We start from the raw sequence: 17226 nt of genomic DNA, 5'->3' as shown, positions 1-17226 counted from the left end.
TAAATGAAAGTATTTAAAATTACCTTGCTTCATTTTTTTTCTGGGAGGTGTAACTATTTCGTTAGTGCAATCCTTTTCTTCAACGGAGACTTCCATAACTTTCATTGTAAAATACCTGCAATGATATTCGTATCCAGAGCACGTCAAGAATTTTTTACAATCTGACAAGAAAATTAGTTGCCCGGTCGAAAATATTAATAGATTTTTAAAGTAAATTTTTCACCTCTGATTGCTGCTAGTCAAACGATCCCCGGTCTTATAGAAGTATAAATGCTAACGAGGCAAATCATTACTGACTGCTCGCAATACTATAACCTCTTAAATTGACATGAAGTTGAATAAGCAATAGAGAATGAAAAAAATTAATAATATGTTCATGTCATTGAAAAAATGTTGCAGGTGAGATACCGATTAAACTTTGAAAATATTTACTTCAAATTGTTGAATCGTTTGATAAATAACACGATACTACCTCCCACATAAGAAATCGCGCGGGAATTCAACAGGTTTTCTGCCTTGTGATTTGAGAACTTTGTGTACGGCAATGTGTTCCGAAACTTCACTTCGAAGTGCTTTGAAGCCAAATCAAAACAAGATTGAGCATGGAGCTTTATGAGCCTGAAAAAAATACCACGTTCGCGTTATTAGGATTCTCGATTCATTAGCGCTTTCCTGATCATGGCGGTGACGGAAGATATATTATAAATATAAAATTACTGACAAGCTGACTTTGGTACGCCAGACAACTACTAGCGCCACTAGTGGTGGAGATTGGCGGCAGAATCGAGGGACATTTTGCGAACCACTTTTAGCAGCGTGTGTCAGGGGGCTGGGTGGGACACATTTGTTGTCTAGAGAAGCAGTCCATGCTCACTGCCTATGGTTGCAATTCGGATTTATATGATCCGTAGACCAGTCTAAAGCCACGATCAGCTTGTCAAGTGTCAATCATGGCCGACGAGGTGAGGAAAATTTCGTTCGGCTTTTCAAAATCGGTAAAAAAGCCAGTTTTGAAAAATACAGTGCAAAACGAAAAAAAGAAGATTGATTATATTGAGTGTCTGGATGAGAAAGCGATAAAGGTTATTGGGTAAGCCGCCACTTTAGCAGCACAGGAATATTTCATACCAATATTTGTAAACATAACCTTAAATTAAATATTTGGCTTTTGCAGTTTGGAAGATAAAAAAGAAGATGAACCGCTGGTGATACCTATGCGAGGATCAAAAACTTGGCATGATAGAATAGTTAATAAAATTGACGCAGATATCTTTGAGCCCAAAGTGAAAACAAATTCAAATGGAGATATGGTTGATATTGTGGTTAAAAAGGAGCCAATTGGCGCAATGGACACTGACGAAGCGGACATAAAACCTGTACAATCTGCAACGATAAAACAGGAGGTCAAAGCTGAAGAATCCAAACTGCCTAACACATTGGAAGAGCAAGCGGCGCAAGAAATCCTACAAGATCTGCATAGCACAGAAACTAACGGCAACGACCCAAGTATTTTTTCCTTACCTGTTAAAGATGCCGCCTCCTTAGCTGGTGAACAAGAGGTAATTTATTATACTTAGTAATATTCACTTCTACACCAAATGCTTTGTAAAATTTATCTACCTCCCAAAGAGGCATTTTTAAAACTTATATTTTATCATACTGAGTTTTCCGTAAATCTGACTGCCTCGGAACTATAGTATTTCGAATCCACACATGAGTGCATAGAAATCGGCAAGAGGCTTAGCCTAGCAGGTTGTGCCAACAAAACCGTACCTCACGCTCATGGCACATGCTTGTATAACGGTCTCCTACAGTTGCCGAGCAGCCATTTATCACACATTACAAGTACGAATATTTTTAGTGGAGTTTCGAATGACAGTGTTAATTTATTGGATTCAGTGAGTATAAAAAATTATACTTTCTGTCAAGCAAATCAGAAATATTCTAATGACCGTTGACGATTCTTTCAATATTTATGAAACGCAATGAATTTGGAAAAATGAGATCAGATCAGTACACTGCAAAAGTAATGGAATAGGAATATTTGATAGTCTGTCTAAATTTTTCTGGTGATATTTCCTTCTTGATAATTTCCCGAATACCTTATGACCACATTTTTTCAAATATTTATAGTAGGAGCTCGATAACTAGCTACTTCCTGAATCACCGCCTAAGTATCTTTCTTACCATGCATATATCCATGCATGCGAACAACATATCCCCTCTACTGTGAGTACTTTAGTCGACAATATACGACTTTGCAGATGGACATTCAAACTTCTGTTAAACGTCGTTGGAAAATTTGTTGAGGCTAGGTCGATCAGAAATATTTCAAAAAGCGCATTTCTGGGTTGTTATAATCGTCATGGCAGTGCATTTCTGACTGGTCACATTTATGAAAACTTGTTTACAGAAGACTTGGTGCTACAAATGACAAATTCTTCACAATAAAAAGGTTTTACTTTCCTAAACATTACTTCTTATTAACAGCGCACCTTGCCAACTCTGCATCGAGATTCTTATCATCAATATGTATCATTTGTAATATTATATGTCGACTACAAGTTTTAATTAAATGTATAACAATTGTCCTTTTTTTCCAGTCACCATTTTAGAGTTACATTTTTTAATATTACTCATACCTGTAGTTGCGTGGTCAAGTTTTTCATGAACATTTTCGAACAAAAGCTATTAGGTTCGATGTTGAACTTGATCTATTCTATTGCAAAGTTATCAAACTTCTACTGTACGGATAAAATGAGTTCTTTCAAGTCAGAGACCTTAGGTCCCACTGAAAATTACCAAAAAAAAATTACCAATCCATGGTTTTGGTCACTTCTGGATACAAAAAATGGAACTAAATATCCTTCATAGAGCTAATTTGTTATTTCAGTCAACCTTGGAGGACTATGAGAGCATTCCAATCGACGCTTATGGAATGGCTATGCTACGTGGCATGGGTTGGAAACCTGGTAAAGGAATTGGTAAAAATGAGAAGTACGAATATTTACAAATAACACTACATTGGAGTCAAACCTACTTTTCCCAGTTACTAATATAATAACATATTGAATGCGAAATGATTAGTTCACATAACAAAGTAAACATTGCATCTTTTTTTTAGATTAGTCGAAGCATCTATACCTGCCCTGAGGCCAAAAGGAATGGGACTTGGTGCAGATAAAGTAACAATGCAGAAACAAAACAGTAAACCAAGAACAAAGGAAGAAGAAGAACTGAAACTTATAAAAGGAGCTTTTGTCAAACTGATTGCTGGAAAGCAAAAGGATTCCTATGGGCAGATTGAAGGTCTCGACGACGACGCGGGTAGATTCATAGTGAAAATGGCACTAGGAGGAAACGTCGTGTCTGTAAATGAATCTGTCGTTCAAGCAGTGACAAAAGAAGAGTATCTGAAAAATGGCAAAGTCCTAAGTTGGTAGATTTTGACTAATTGTACGGGGTTTTTAAACTGGATTGTCGTACAATGTCTTATAAGTTACAAAATTGCGTATGATTTTCATTGCAAGTTATTCCGAAATTATCCTTTTTAAAAACCCCTTTTAAAAACTTTTCGATGTCAAGTAAAAACTTGATGATTTAGTCTTTAATATATCGTTGAATTAATTTTCAGACTCTGCCAAGTATCAGGAGTACAAAGATAAAGATACAGATAACACAGGCATTGAGAGTCGTTTGCCTATCGTAGAATCATTGGATGGAGAACGAGAGGAAAGAAGAGGGAGAAAGGAAAATAAAGAACACGATGAAAGTATTACCAGTGGAAAGAGAAAAATGAAGAAATCCAGAAGACGGTCGAGCAGTGACGACAGTAGTCCCGATTGTACAAGAAAAAGAAATGATTCGGATAGTAGCGAGGTCGAAAAAAAGCCGAAAAAATCTAAAAAATCTAAGAAACACCGGAATCGCGATAGTTCGGCAGAACGATCGAGTAGAAAGAATCGAAAGAAGGATAAGGAGCGGGAGAAAAGAAAGGATAGAAGATGTTCTGAATCGCCAGAACGAAGAAAGCGCAAAAAACATAAAAGGTCCAGATCTAGGTCACCTAGAAAATGATTTTCATTCATAACGTAATTTTATTTTATGACTATCCTGGACGAACAATTGTATCATAAACTTTTCTTAATAAAATTTGTTCATTTTTAATTTAGGAATCGCTGCTGTATCCTATACTTGACAGTGGACTTGACTTGAGCTTTATACTTGATACTTTTGCACATTTGTACATAAGTATCACAGTACATACTCTTCATTAGGAAAAATTGTTACATTTTTTAAGATTCTACCTTGACTATAATGTAGTCAAAATATAAGTTTGCGACTATACTGTGCCTTCCAACATAATGAAACCGACGAGATGACCACTGACAATGAAAACAGAATAACAGTGGGATGAGAAAAATATTATTTTAGACACTTTGGATAGGCCAAACGAGCAGCTTTCGAATCCACAACCCACAACCATTCGCATAAACAATAATATTCATTGTCGAACTGATCATTGCAAAAGGCTGGATATGCTGGTGAGGAAATACTTGATGAAACCAAACATTTTCTTGTCTTTCTTTTTGAACTTATGCTTCAAATACATTCCATAACTTTGGATGGTGTACCTTATAGAAATGCATCTCTACCAAAATGACTGGTTATACATTGTACCTTATGATCAATACAATACACATATTTTTATTGGCTTTTCAAGTTAGAAAGAACGAATAAATACAACAGTGCCATTCTGATAAATGTTATATTTGATATTTCAGTTTTGGCAACATCTTGGTTCCTTCAACCTCAAATAACGTGAGAAAGTTGATATTAACTGCATTTAAATTCTACTACATATCTAGCTGCAAACTTCTTTCCTTCCATGAGTTCTTTGAAATATATCTAAAATACTATAATACATCGATGTGTATTCCTAAAATTGGATTCCTCGTCTCTCAATGCTGCTTCACACACATCTCTTTCTTATCAGTAGCTACAAGTAGTTAGCATAAGTCGCATCATTCGGTTGTAGCACATAATATAGCCAATCGGACCTAACCTATCAGTTAGTATCTGCATGGCTATGGCATTGAGCAATATCGCTCGACAGTCAAGTAAAGCAATGGCAAGTACGTACGATGATTTTTGCCAATTTCATGGAAACAATTTTGTACTTTTGGCGATCGATGATGTCAATATATCTAATACATATCTTATTAAAGGTCTTCGATTGGCCCTGGTACAACTTGCCGTAACTGACGATAAAGCGACAAACATCTCTCGAGCAATCTCTTTTGTCGAACGAGCAAAACAACAAGGCGCCGACGTCGTTGCACTGCCAGAGTGCTTCAATTCACCTTATGGAACTGGTAAAATCTGCACCCTCTAATTCAACAAACAGTGATCATGCTTGAAATCGAGTTGACTATAATCATATCATACATACATACATACTATAAATGCCCGAGTGACGATATTGAAGTTAGTAACGTTATCGTAACGACATATTGGGAAAAAATCACTATTTTCTTAATTTTACAATGACTTTGAAGGATCGAAGATTGAAAAATATGAGTATGTTTTGTTTTATTATGGTTTACTGAACTTGCGTCAAAAAATCCGAAGCTTTGTCTGACTAGTATGTATTCAAACACAAGAAAATACTAGTGAATAGGGATGAATTCTATGAGTACATTGTGTGCCGGTACACTTTTGAGTGAATGCAATACATGGTTTTTGTCGACCGAATAATATTCCACTTACTTTGACCAGAGTCCCCAAATTTTGACTATTAACATAGCTCACTCATCGCTGACGTAAAACATTTTTACCATATTCCTTTTACAGGACTGTATGAAAAAGACAAAAACTTTTATGAAATTTATCAACATTATGCCTATACATATTCTTAGCGGGTCAATTAATCTCACGACCGACAGGCCCGGTTACCGTCTTGCAGAGACAAATTCAATGACATTATTTTATTTCACAAAATAGCACATTTTCCAAATTACGCTGAAAATGTTCCCGCGGGTGAAACAAGTCTTGCGCTATCAGCTGCAGCTAAAAAAAATGGAATTTATGTAATCGGTGGTTCGATTCCGGAAAGAGATGGGGAAAAGTTTTTCAACACTTGCACGGTCTGGGATTCCGAAGGAAAATTCATCGGAAAATATAGAAAGGTATTTTTGCCAATTTTTTCGGATTACCCGAAAAACTCGTATTACTCAAATTCCCGAATTCCTGAAAAATGTTGGGTTTGCCGAAAATTGCGAAGTTGTCGAAAATTTTTCTCGTGGCTGTTTTCGCTTCTACAAAAATACCGGGATTTCTAAAGCGAACACAGATTTTCGAAAATTTCGGACTACCCGAAGATTTCGGGCTTGCCAAGAAACCCAACCCAATGCAAACCCGACCCGAACCCGAGTTAAAGTACCCGAAATTTCGGGTATCCGCACACCCCTATCAATCACATCTGAGATAGCGATGGTCAGAGTTTCATCCACTTGGCAAAGAACACCAAATATAAACGCACTTTCTAATCATTGTCGAAATCGGATATTTTACAACTACATGGAAATTCCGATTTTCGAAGTCTATGGAGCGTGCGTAACGTTTTCAAACAATGCGGAAAATGTTTTTCATTCTTTTTCACCTATAATACATTGTTTCTAGATCATAAGAATTTCGGATTTTATTGGACATTGAACGAAGAATACGCTAGTGTTTTTTTCCAGAATTTTTGGTCGTGCAGATCGTGGTGAAAAATCCATTTCAATATTTATAATCAAATAATGCCGTAATGTGAAAAATACCGCATTTTAATTGTGCGCATGCGCCGACATCGTTTTACCGCACTGTTCGGAAATGGGGCGCCTTACGCAGGCCCTGCAGGCTGCGGAAATTCAACTTTGAACTCAAATGTTGATAAGACCTGATTTTCAACTAATAACTTTGTACAGGTGCACTTGTTCGACATTGATGTAAAAGGAAAAATGACATTCAAAGAAAGTGACATCCTCACCGCTGGCAATGAACTTCTTACGTTTCACATCAAGAACTGGAAGATTGGTTTAGGAATCTGCTACGACATTCGGTTTGAAGAGTTGGCTCGTCTGTACCGTAACTTAGGTAATCCGCAATCAATCCAAACATCTTACCGCGTACCCGCCTTCCCGTACTTACTCTGCTGTTCATCCTTTGTCAGGGTGCCAATTGATGTTTTATCCTGGTGCTTTTAACATGACTACCGGACCTTTGCATTGGTCTCTTCTGCAACGCGCTCGTGCCAATGACGCCCAGCTTTATGTTGCCGGCGTATCTCCGGCCAAAGTAGACGGTTCTGGTTACGTAGCTTATGGCCACACGCAGCTAACGGATCCCTGGGGAAAAGTGCTTAAGGAGTTGGAGTTCGCGCAAGATATGATTGTCGCTGATATTGGTAACGAACGCATTTCGTCTAATTCTATGAATCCGGTCATTTCATTCGACCGCCTTTCAATTCATAACTCGACTTCACTTTTCTTCTGCAAACAAAGCAAGATAGTCAGAATAATACGAGATGAGATCAGTTTAAATTTTCCGACAGTGCAGCGGGATTTGTACAATAATCATTTTTTTTTTTTTATCATTTGAAAAGGCCATCATTTCCATGAGATTCTTAATAATCATGATTCAATTTTTTAGATATGACAGTCGTTGATGAGGTCAGAGCCCAGATTCCAATTTTTGGCCAACGTCGTACCGACTTGTATGAAACTTGTTGGAAGAAAAATTAGCACAAACAGCGACAAAGTTTGTATCTACCTTAAAATGGATTTTGAAATTGAAAAAATCAAACTTTTTTTAATCACCAAACCCATTAAACCATATACATATTTTTTCAACGAGTGGTTTTCAACAGTCGCCTGAAGCTTATTTTTTATCCGAAATTGCGTCAGAATTTTGCCGTGCGTGAAAATCCAGCCACGGCGCTGCATGATGCATATTATGTTATGTATGCGAGCACAGACGATTACTCGATAATACATATCTGCCATCGAAACTTCAGGCTGGATTTTCACAGGCGTCAAATTGAAACGGCACGGTTACGCCGTCGGCGGCAAGAAGATGCTCATGGAAATGAGTACCGACGGCAGAATGCTGCACGTTGAAACCTACGTGTTAGGTCAGTGGATCTCAATCACATTTTTATGCGAAGAATTTAAAAATCTAGGATTGCATGTTGGAAGTGTGAAAAAATGGAGAAAACGAAGAAGCGAGATGAAGTAACTGATAGTGTAATCGGACTGCGCGCAATCGATTCCTCTCGCAAAATTACGTCGATGCAGTGCATCAAAGAATTGTTTTAAGTACTTTTCAAAATCGGCCATATTTGGAATGAAAAAATCCGAAGATGGCCTTCCTTTGTTTGCGATTCTCAGAGCTCGAAAGCTTTTCGTCTCAGTATCATTTTTGCAGGACTCTTTCTACTAATTAGACCCTCAGAGGAATGACTGAATATATCTAAGGTCAACGTATTTTCTTCGGCTGAAAGTCGCCAGAAAATTTCAAATGAAGCCCGATGCCGCGTGCAATGGAAATTTTTCAAATATCTGACCGCGTTCTGCGCAATTCGCATGGCGATTCTTCTGATCGCCATGTATTCGGGACATGGCCAAGCACCGATACTTTATGATTGAAACAACGGCTGTGTAACGTGAATCGTTCAGTGTATTCCCACGAAACTCATTTGTGAATAATATACAAACGACAAGCCGCGTGTGGTCCAAAAAAGAACGGAGTTACTGAAATAAAAACAGCCTGTGACATCGAAGGTGAGTTTAGTTTATCAAATTTTCATTGCTTGTGCAACTTCAGCTTTTAGTGATTTCGATACTCGACTCTATGCGTCGGGTGTCGTTTGTTATTGTTTGTGGTGCGGCTAACTTTCTGTCAGTGCGTAGTTGCATTGTTAGAAAGTTTAACTCGATCCGTTTAGGCAGCCAACTGTAACACGAAAAGTGTTAATGGGCTTCAAATATCGAGTGTAATTATTACGCTGCAGTTTGCTGAACATGTTATTAACAGGTTGAAATTGCTCTCGGGCAGAGTTTTGACTAGTCACAAGCGTTCTGTGCCAAGAAAATGGCCCGATAATCTTCCGTTGTGATTTTTTTTCCAACATTCTGGAAAATCGGGTCTTGCGGAAGGCGACCTTCCTGCGAGTTGCGTCTCGGATTTCGATTCGCGGATCTAGTATTTCCAACTAACTTCTGTTACCAACATTAGTTTAAGTGTTTTGAGTATTATTGTGTAATATAATGATGCGATCGGTTTATTCGTCGCATATGGAAAATCGCTTGTATGTACGTACAGTGATAACCAATGAAAATTTTGCAAATTTTGCATATATTTGTGATTCATTTCGTTACTTCCAATTAAAAATCGTGCATTTTTTAATTCTTACGTTGAAAACGCATCTGAGAACCACTGACTCAACCACGTATTTTGACGTACGGCATTTTGCCGTTGCGTCGCGTCGGTACTCACTTTCAACGTATTATCAATGCATTTGTTGCAGCGTAAATTTGCCGTCGGGCCAATTAGACGCCCGTGAAAATCCAACTTGACAAAAAAAAATACAAATATAAACGAATTTCATCTGTCAAGCTGCCGTCGTATCGCCATCATTTTTTTACAACGTGGCACTGAGGAATCGCGCCAAGTAAAGCGATGACAAGTAGGTGTTGATTTTATTAATACAATTTCGAACTGTGGGTCACTAATTACTTGAATATACAGAAAAAAAAATTGATTGAAGCTCTCCGATTGGCCCTGGTACAACTTGCCGTAACCGACGATAAAGCAATAAACATTTCCCGAGCAATCTTCTTTGTCGAACAAGCAAAACAACAAGGCGCCGACGTCGTTGCACTGCCAGAGTGCTTCAACTCACCTTATGGAACTGGTAAAATCTACTCGATCTGTTTTTAAAAATATCGATTACACACAAATATTGATAATCCGTGAATAACTTATCACGTATAGTATGTTCGTGAGAATGGTGATTTTTTTTTTTTCTTAGCACAGGCTACAAGTATTAATATTGTAGAATTGGTAAATTTAATCACAGTCAGCGGTATTACATCGGATATTACGGTCGATTAATATAGAAAATTAAGGCTGAAACCTATTTTGACGGTTTTTAGCCACTTTTGAATTAAAATCCTATTTTCACTTCTCAACTTCAGGTGTGACGATCGCTTATACAGACTGAACTCGCCGTTGAGTATACGGCGCAATTGTCTCATGCCGAATTCAACTTACAGAAAAATTTTGCACTCATAGTAAATTAATTGCAGATTCCTTAGTTTTCAGATACGGAAATGGGTATATAAACGATTAATAAAATCACTCTAATTGTGAATTCAGTTTTTTTCTATAAGTTCGAATTAATACTAAATTGAAAAAAAAAATTTTGCAATAATGCTGTCCTATTAGGTAAAAAAAAATTCAGTCGTATGTTTATCAAAAAGTATGAAATTTAAACGAAGCATATGCATAATCATGTTAGGTAGGTACAGGTGAATAATATGGTGTCCCTTACACACGTGATATATTATTAAATGCTTGGCCAATCTCATAATGGAAACGGTGAAAAAATCTAATTATGTTTCGGTTTTGCTTTCACAAAAATCACATACCTAATATCATTTTATTTCACAAAATAGTACATTTTCGAAATTTCGCTGAAAATATTCCCGCGGGTGAGACAAGCCTCGCTTTATCAGCTGCAGCTAAAACGAATGAAATTTGTGTGATCGGTGGTTCGATCCCGGAAAGAGATGGGGAGCAATTGTTCAACACTTGTACGGTCTGGGATTCCAACGGAACATTCATCGGGAAATACAGAAAGGTATTTGTCAATAATAAACATCGAAGCGGAACATCGATTGCAATAGTAATATTATTACAATAGAATAAAAAATTGTCATTAGATGCAAGATGATTTAATTCACGTAAACTGCACTATATTAGATACATGCGGCATTCCTTGCAATCACGATGATTTTTTTTTGTTTTTATACTATTGCCCCGACTCTAAAATGCGATCATATTTTTTGATTAGATTTTCACACTGCAGTATCGTTTACTTATGATTTTTGAAGCTTCGGGAAAAAGTCTCATTTAGCCAATACCGAAAAAAATATCTCTAAATTTCTGTGTCAGGTAATTTTTAAATTTATTTTATTGGCTGGTAACGTCCGAACTTCTTTAAATAAAAATTTACAAATAATCACACATTATACTTTTATAAACTAATGAAAACACTTCGCAAAGCTTGAACAAGTTGCGAGAAGGTTAGATTTTTCCAGGTGGAATACCCCGAATACTATTTTGAACGCCTTCAAAGTCTACACCAATATGAAAATTTACTGACTCTATGTACAAAAATATGTGGGCTAATTAAATCTAAAGAGTGCTGAGCGAATTGACTTGAATTGATTTAAATTAGCATGAAATAGTCAGTTGTACACATAGTTTCCAATCAGCAGTGACGACATTATTATCATGCGATATAACTTTACACAGATGCATTTGTTCGACGTAGACGTTGAAGGAAAAATATCATTCAAAGAAAGTGACACCATCACAGCTGGCAATGAGCTACTCACGTTTCGAGTCAAAGGCTGGAAAATCGGTTTAGGAATCTGTCACGACATCCGGTTCGAAGAGTTGGCTCGTCTTTACCGTAATTTAGGTAATCCGATTCGCAATTAAAGCACCTTACCGCACACCCTCCCCTACACTCACAGTTTCTCTGCTGTTCATCCATCGACAGGGTGTCAATTGATGTTTTACCCCGTTGCTTTTGAATCGACCGTAACCGGACCGTTGCATTGGTCTCTTCTCCAACGAGCCCGTGCCAATGACGCCCAGCTTTACGTTGCCGGTGTATCTTCGGCCAAAGTAGAGGGTTTCGGGTACGAATCTTATGGCCACACGCAGCTGACGGATCCCTGGGGAAGAGTGCTCAAGGAGTTGGAGTTCGCGGAAGATATGATTGTTGCTGATATTGGTGACGAATTCGTTTCATCGAAATTAAAGAACTTGTTTCAATCGTTCGACAGCCGTTCAATTAACAGCTCATTCTCACTTTTTATTCTCTTCAGACATGACAGTTGTTGATGAGGTGAGAACCCAGATTCCGATTTTTGGTCAACGACGTGAGGACTTGTATGAGACCGCTTGGATAAAAAATTAGTACGAACGCCGGAGAAGTTTTCGTCAATGTATATTTTCTTTTTTTTTTATACAGCTAATGTAAATTATATTATTGCCCGTATCCTTCAAATTGACAGTTGAAAATGCGCACTATAAGTAATGGAAAAATATCATCCATTTGCATAGTTAAACTTTCGAAGCTGTTCAATTTGTTCGCAAGTTATTGTACCTTAATTAGCACGCTTTGTTTTAATTTCAGATCACTGAATATAATACAATGAATTTAGAATGTTTATTTATACATAAAAGGCCCCTTGATGATCCTCAACAAATCTCAATCAAACTTAATAGTTCATGTTTTAACATGTTATTACGTTCCTGTGCATATTACATAATATGTTATTATTATTTTTATATTTACATTGATAGAATAATAAATTTATACGTGTATAAATATTAGTTAAAAATGTAAGCCTAGGAGAAATTGGTCAATTAATAAGACTTCTAAGTATGAATCTAAAGAATAGCGAGAAAGCTTTGATTTTCAGTCGATATGAGTTGGGCTGAAGTAATCCGAACAATATGAAATCGTGGTAATATATCACTATATTGATTTGATTTCCGGTGAAAGCTTGCTTCTGAAAATACATTGAAAACAAGTTTTCAGATAAACTTGAAACACGACTTTTGTCAAAACATCCAAACGTTTTCCATAAAGTTTTTATACGTCAGAATTTCATATAAAATCTTTAAAGTAGTTATCCCGTTAAAAATACAAGCGTTTTTAAACGCCCAACTCACTTGAATAGATTTTGCTTTTCCCAAAATTTACTTACACAATTAACAAGGATGAACAGAAGAGACAAAATATCGCAATAATATTCCAAGAATTGGTATTACAAGCTTGTTAAAATTTTTTAGTAAGAAGTTGTTCATCAGGTTTGAAATCAAGATCTCAAAATTTTGCATTCATTTTAAAAGCAGCGCTCTTCAAATTTGTCTCATGTTCTGAAATTACTTTATCCTAACAATAACTAATTTCATATATTCCTTTTTTCATTCCATACAAATCTGCAACAACGATGTACGAAATTTTGATTTGTGCAATGCGAGGCGGTATAATTTTTTTAAGTAATTTATTTTTGCATCTTTGAAATTGTTTGCGAGAAGAATTGGGAAAAAATTTATCGATGCAAAATGTGATATTATAGCATGCGATAGCGTGGAATGAAATATGGTTCGATATTAAATATTATCTTACGTCAAAAGTCAACGCGACAAAACATAGAGAAACATAAGTTGATGCAGAAATTATTTTTAAACTGCTTAAAATTCACCCTACTTTCAACATTCGATAATATTACGTACCTTACATCTAAAAAGACGTCAATTCGCTAAGAAGTATTCAAGAAACCATTTATTTCAGTAATTTCTAGCTGATACTTCGCAAGCATTTTCATGCTTACGATGATCGCTTGTGATGATAAAAAAATTATTTATACAACGCATGTCTGGTTTATGCGTATTTTTTTATCTGCGTTTCGTACTGACAAGTTTTCATAAAGAGCAAAAACTGACTTGATATTTATGCAAAAGTTATTATATACATGTTTTCAATGATATGTGATTACAGACATAAATTCTTATTCGAATGGATGGATTTAACGTATCTTGATACTGGCTCTTGTCGATTGGAATGACGAAATGATAATATGGATTACGTCTACAAATTGAAGAGGTAGATTTGAAAAAACTGTAAGTACCTGCAAACCAAAAACTAAAAAAAAGATAACATCCAAAACTGTTTTTTCTTCACTGCGTGGTTATTTATCGCTCGGTTATTATTATTGTTATTATGTAAATGGCACTTACAGCTTTTATCATTTCTTCTCTTCAATTATTTGCCCGGTTTCGCGCTATAGTTTTTTACACCGATATGCATATGGGACATTCCATGTCAACTAGACCAGGTCCTAACCCTGATCTTTTAGTATCTCCCAAAAATTTCAAAAGCACTTAATTGAATGTTTTTACTTTTTTCTAAAAAACGTCCCACTTTTAAAATTTCAAAGAAGTATTCCATAAAAAAAAAGGTAAAATGGGAGTTTAGGAGATGCTAGTATCAACGGAAAAAGTGTAAGCAAAATAAGAAAAACGGGAAGTCAAAACTGCAGGTCAATTTTACACGAAATGTTCCATATTTGCATATTTTTTGAACCTAATAGGTTTTCTGTTTTTTGACCTATAAATAATTAGATCTTAATACGTCAGATAAGTATGAAGGCATACATCCTTTTCCGTTTTTTTTGAAAATATGGATGTGATATCGATCTCACGGCAAATTGATTACGCTTTACCATCAATCTTTTTTCGAGTGTATTACCTGTATACATGTTTTATTGTTTGAAACTCATGTGCACTGGCTCCAGCTTTAGATCTTAATTCGACGCACATGAGTCACCGACACGTTGTTTTTATTATTTTCCTTAAATTTGTAGCATTGACCGAATAATAACAAGTCGAGAGAATTTTTATTACAAAACATTCCTCATTTCTCACACTTACTTCGCTCCGAAACACGAGGTACTATTCTTTTTATATGTTGCAGAGCTACTCGACTAAATAAGCGCATATGCAAAAAATTTGCGATCATTTAATGGATCAAAATAGCCCTCAAATAATGGGAAGTTTTCCCGTCAATCAAAGTTTGCTTCTACTTTCAGTAGTTTACAATATATGTGGGAAAAACGAAAAATTTACCAATTTTTGAGGACTATTCTGACACATCAAAGATTCATATGGCTCGCCAATTTCTTTGCAAACGCTCTTAGTTTCAAAAAATATAAAAAGAATACCGTATTTTTTCGGAGTGTCAATCGAGGAGGCTTCACTTCTAGTTTCTCACGATTATTTTGAGAATCTTTCGGAAAGATATGTCTCCAAAAAAATCGAAAAGAAACGTGGGTTTTCCAATTAAAAAGAGAATTAATAAAAATAACTCCGAGTTTAAGTATAACGTCATTTTCTTATCACTATTTATATAAATGATCCAACGAAATTGCTTTCTAATTTCAGTTCCATCCTGCCTACGTTTAGGTTACATAGATTTATCTATTGCTATAACGTTTCGGTTAAGATTTAGTAACTTTTGCAGGAATGAAAAGATTTTTTTGCGATCATACATCCGTTTTTCCAGATCGAATGAAACACCAAGTATCTTAAAAAGGATCTACTAATACTCTGAATGCTATAGTTGAAGGGCGGCACGCCAAAACGGTGCAAGTGCCAAAATACCAAAAATACGTTATTTTTTTAAAAACAATTTGCAAAAATCCGTACACACGTCCCTGCCAAACGATATGGCTAGCAAAAATTTATTCGCGTAATTATAAAAAGTTGGTATATATGAGAAAACTATGTAAATACCATCGTTATGATATTTCAGGAGAGCAAAACACTTTCTCAAAATTTCATCGATTAATTTAAAACAGTAATCGAAAAGGACTTTTTAGATTTATTCAAACTCTTTCAAACGGCCCGAACTTTGATTCAATATTGCAATCTGTCTCCGAGAGATGACTTGCGAAAATCTATTTTTTTCATGCCAGTGTAAGATCGTGATTCGTGCCAACTTTTTTTCTCTACTTCAGGCGATGATTAAAAATAAATTTACCAAACAGATACAAATCGGTGTTTCTCAGTTCAAAGTTCGCAAAAAAGGACCTCGCCGATATGGTTTTTCATGCCTCCGCAGACCAGATTGTACTATCAGGATTTACATCGATCAAATTTATTTATTTGATTTTGATTTTTTGCGCTGTTCTACCGTTTTTCAGTAAAATTTGACAACTTTGCTAGCAAACTATATTCATTTTGGCACTTACACCGTTGTCGATCCCTCCCTAGCCCATCATTTTGCTATGTAATACTTGAAAATTTGTACAAATTTGAAAATACAACAACGGATTTTATTCGTCAAGGTTCAACCTTTGGATTCATAACTGTTTCATAATGCTCGTATCGCAAGTGTGTTTTTAATCAGAATCCAAAGTTGAAAAAAAAAACATATTTTCGCAAGTCATTTCCTCGAAGGTGAATTGCTGTATATCTATAGGATCGGGGTGTAGGCGACTTGAAAGAGCTTGAAAAACTCTGAAAAGTACTGTTTTGATTTTTTCTTTTAAATTAATTAAACAAATTTTTTAACAGTTTTCTTTTTTGCTCTCCCGAAAAATCATAACGATGACACTTGCACCGTTTTGTCGCGACACCGCTCAATTATGAACCCTCAGAGATAAACCATACTTTGTATAACCGCGATGTTACCAAACTTTCATCCTGTTCTGAAAAGAACCTACAAGCGTCGTGCTTATATCTCAAATATAAAAAATACTATTCATCTACTCTTACAGGTAATTACGAACGGGTTGTGAATTATCAAACTCCAAGCATATTACGTTTGTCCAAAAGCTATCGAATCGCACCAAAGCGAAGCTTTCAAAAGACCTGATTTATTCCGCCTTGCAGATAAAAATTCGAATATTGAAACTCGTAAATTGGCTCGGACATCTTCATCCTTGTGAAACAAAAGTTATTGAGCCTATCAGTGCGGATTGGTGTATTTTCATTCAATACATATAAAACCAAGCACTGCATTTTCCACAGTATAAAATGTTCATCTCGAGTAAGACGTCAACGAATTTCTTGTCCGCAGTGATGTTTCACTGGCGATATAAAAGCGATTCTTCAAATATCGAGATGCGACCCATACGATGTAAACAGTCACATGCGGGGGATGCTGTCTAGGATATGCGATACTTTCAGGTTCGGATAGCAGCTCTCGGAGATCTTAAAACATAGAAGATTTCTGTTTACCACTTCGCCTTGACAACCAACGGACCCGTAAACCCCGGAAACCATACTTCAAATTCTAGCCTTCGGCAATGTGCTGCCAAAAGTACGGACATGGTTTTCCACATATTCCTCAATTTCACAATAAAATTTTCGAGAGGA

General features: G+C 36.1%; 4 protein-coding genes and 1 long non-coding RNA gene across 10 annotated transcripts in view; 3 read left to right on the top strand and 2 right to left on the bottom strand.

Moving 5' to 3' along the window:
* LOC124180748 (chromatin assembly factor 1 subunit A-like) overlaps positions 1–812 on the bottom strand; it is a 28289-nt gene extending 27477 nt beyond the window's left edge. Inside the window, exons 1-2 of one of the 2 annotated variants that reach the window (XM_046566496.1) lie at positions 473–812; positions 24–115 (exon numbers count right to left, since the gene is read on the bottom strand). In XM_046566496.1, coding sequence (XP_046422452.1) covers positions 24–105 — 82 coding nt within the window. In that variant the 5' untranslated portion in view covers positions 106–115; positions 473–812. Of the gene's footprint in view, positions 1–23; positions 116–223 lie in introns of both variants that reach the window. The other variant, XM_046566494.1, reaches the window with a different exon arrangement.
* An 8-nt stretch (positions 813–820) lies between these two features.
* On the top strand, positions 821–4167 carry LOC124180752 (G-patch domain and KOW motifs-containing protein). 2 transcript variants are annotated; one of them, XM_046566509.1, is made up of 5 exons: positions 821–1090; positions 1175–1559; positions 2894–2997; positions 3125–3435; positions 3635–4167. In XM_046566509.1, the coding sequence occupies exons 1-5, from the start codon at positions 951–953 to the stop codon at positions 4075–4077; spliced, it is 1383 nt and encodes a 460-aa protein (XP_046422465.1). In that variant the 5' UTR covers positions 821–950; the 3' UTR covers positions 4078–4167. The 2 variants fall into 2 exon arrangements, with proteins under 2 accessions (XP_046422465.1, XP_046422466.1); XM_046566510.1 differs by having other exon boundaries at positions 3605–3752.
* LOC124180761 lies at positions 4093–5828 on the bottom strand. Its single transcript, XR_006870303.1, has 2 exons — positions 5770–5828; positions 4093–5389 (listed from the first exon to the last, which is right to left on the bottom strand). It is a non-coding gene; the product is annotated as an uncharacterized LOC124180761 (long non-coding RNA).
* Positions 4305–7878, top strand: LOC124180755 (omega-amidase NIT2-like). Of its 2 annotated transcripts, XM_046566517.1 has the most exons (6): positions 4305–5135; positions 5229–5375; positions 6004–6188; positions 6969–7137; positions 7214–7447; positions 7693–7875. In XM_046566517.1, the coding sequence occupies exons 1-6, from the start codon at positions 5084–5086 to the stop codon at positions 7782–7784; spliced, it is 879 nt and encodes a 292-aa protein (XP_046422473.1). In that variant the 5' UTR covers positions 4305–5083; the 3' UTR covers positions 7785–7875. The 2 variants fall into 2 exon arrangements, with proteins under 2 accessions (XP_046422473.1, XP_046422472.1); XM_046566516.1 differs by having other exon boundaries at positions 4305–5375; positions 7693–7878.
* Positions 7879–9432: 1554 nt separating this feature from the next.
* On the top strand, positions 9433–17226 carry LOC124180756 (omega-amidase NIT2-like). Of its 3 annotated transcripts, XM_046566519.1 has the most exons (7): positions 9434–9727; positions 9809–9955; positions 10719–10903; positions 11581–11749; positions 11831–12067; positions 12162–12281; positions 17038–17226. In XM_046566519.1, the coding sequence occupies exons 1-6, from the start codon at positions 9721–9723 to the stop codon at positions 12251–12253; spliced, it is 837 nt and encodes a 278-aa protein (XP_046422475.1). In that variant the 5' UTR covers positions 9434–9720; the 3' UTR covers positions 12254–12281; positions 17038–17226. The 3 variants fall into 3 exon arrangements, with proteins under 3 accessions (XP_046422476.1, XP_046422475.1, XP_046422474.1); XM_046566520.1 differs by lacking the exon at positions 17038–17226 and having other exon boundaries at positions 9433–9727; positions 10779–10903; positions 12162–14246; XM_046566518.1 differs by lacking the exon at positions 17038–17226 and having other exon boundaries at positions 12162–14246.

Source organism: Neodiprion fabricii, chromosome 4 (assembly GCF_021155785.1).
Source record: "Neodiprion fabricii isolate iyNeoFabr1 chromosome 4, iyNeoFabr1.1, whole genome shotgun sequence".
NCBI lineage: Eukaryota > Metazoa > Arthropoda > Insecta > Hymenoptera > Diprionidae > Neodiprion > Neodiprion fabricii.
The sequence above is the reverse complement of the archived record's forward strand: the minus strand, read 5'-3'. Positions and strand labels throughout refer to the sequence as shown.

What these genes read in the sequence shown, in the direction of transcription:
- LOC124180752 (XM_046566509.1), top strand. Translation starts at nt 951, where the DNA reads ATGGCCGACGAGGTGAGGAAAATTTCGTTCGGCTTTTCAAAATCGGTA. An exon ending in AAAGCGATAAAGGTTATTGG is followed by an intron (nt 1,091 to 1,174) that starts GTAAGCCGCCAC and finishes TGGCTTTTGCAG; the next exon opens with TTTGGAAGATAAAAAAGAAG. An exon ending in GAAAAATGGCAAAGTCCTAA is followed by an intron (nt 3,436 to 3,634) that starts GTTGGTAGATTT and finishes ATTAATTTTCAG; the next exon opens with ACTCTGCCAAGTATCAGGAG.
- LOC124180755 (XM_046566516.1), top strand. Translation starts at nt 5,084, where the DNA reads ATGGCTATGGCATTGAGCAATATCGCTCGACAGTCAAGTAAAGCAATG. An exon ending in TCGTCTGTACCGTAACTTAG is followed by an intron (nt 7,138 to 7,213) that starts GTAATCCGCAAT and finishes ATCCTTTGTCAG; the next exon opens with GGTGCCAATTGATGTTTTAT. An exon ending in TATGATTGTCGCTGATATTG is followed by an intron (nt 7,448 to 7,692) that starts GTAACGAACGCA and finishes TCAATTTTTTAG; the next exon opens with ATATGACAGTCGTTGATGAG.
- LOC124180756 (XM_046566519.1), top strand. An exon ending in CAACTCACCTTATGGAACTG is followed by an intron (nt 9,956 to 10,718) that starts GTAAAATCTACT and finishes TTCACAAAATAG; the next exon opens with TACATTTTCGAAATTTCGCT. An exon ending in TCGTCTTTACCGTAATTTAG is followed by an intron (nt 11,750 to 11,830) that starts GTAATCCGATTC and finishes ATCCATCGACAG; the next exon opens with GGTGTCAATTGATGTTTTAC.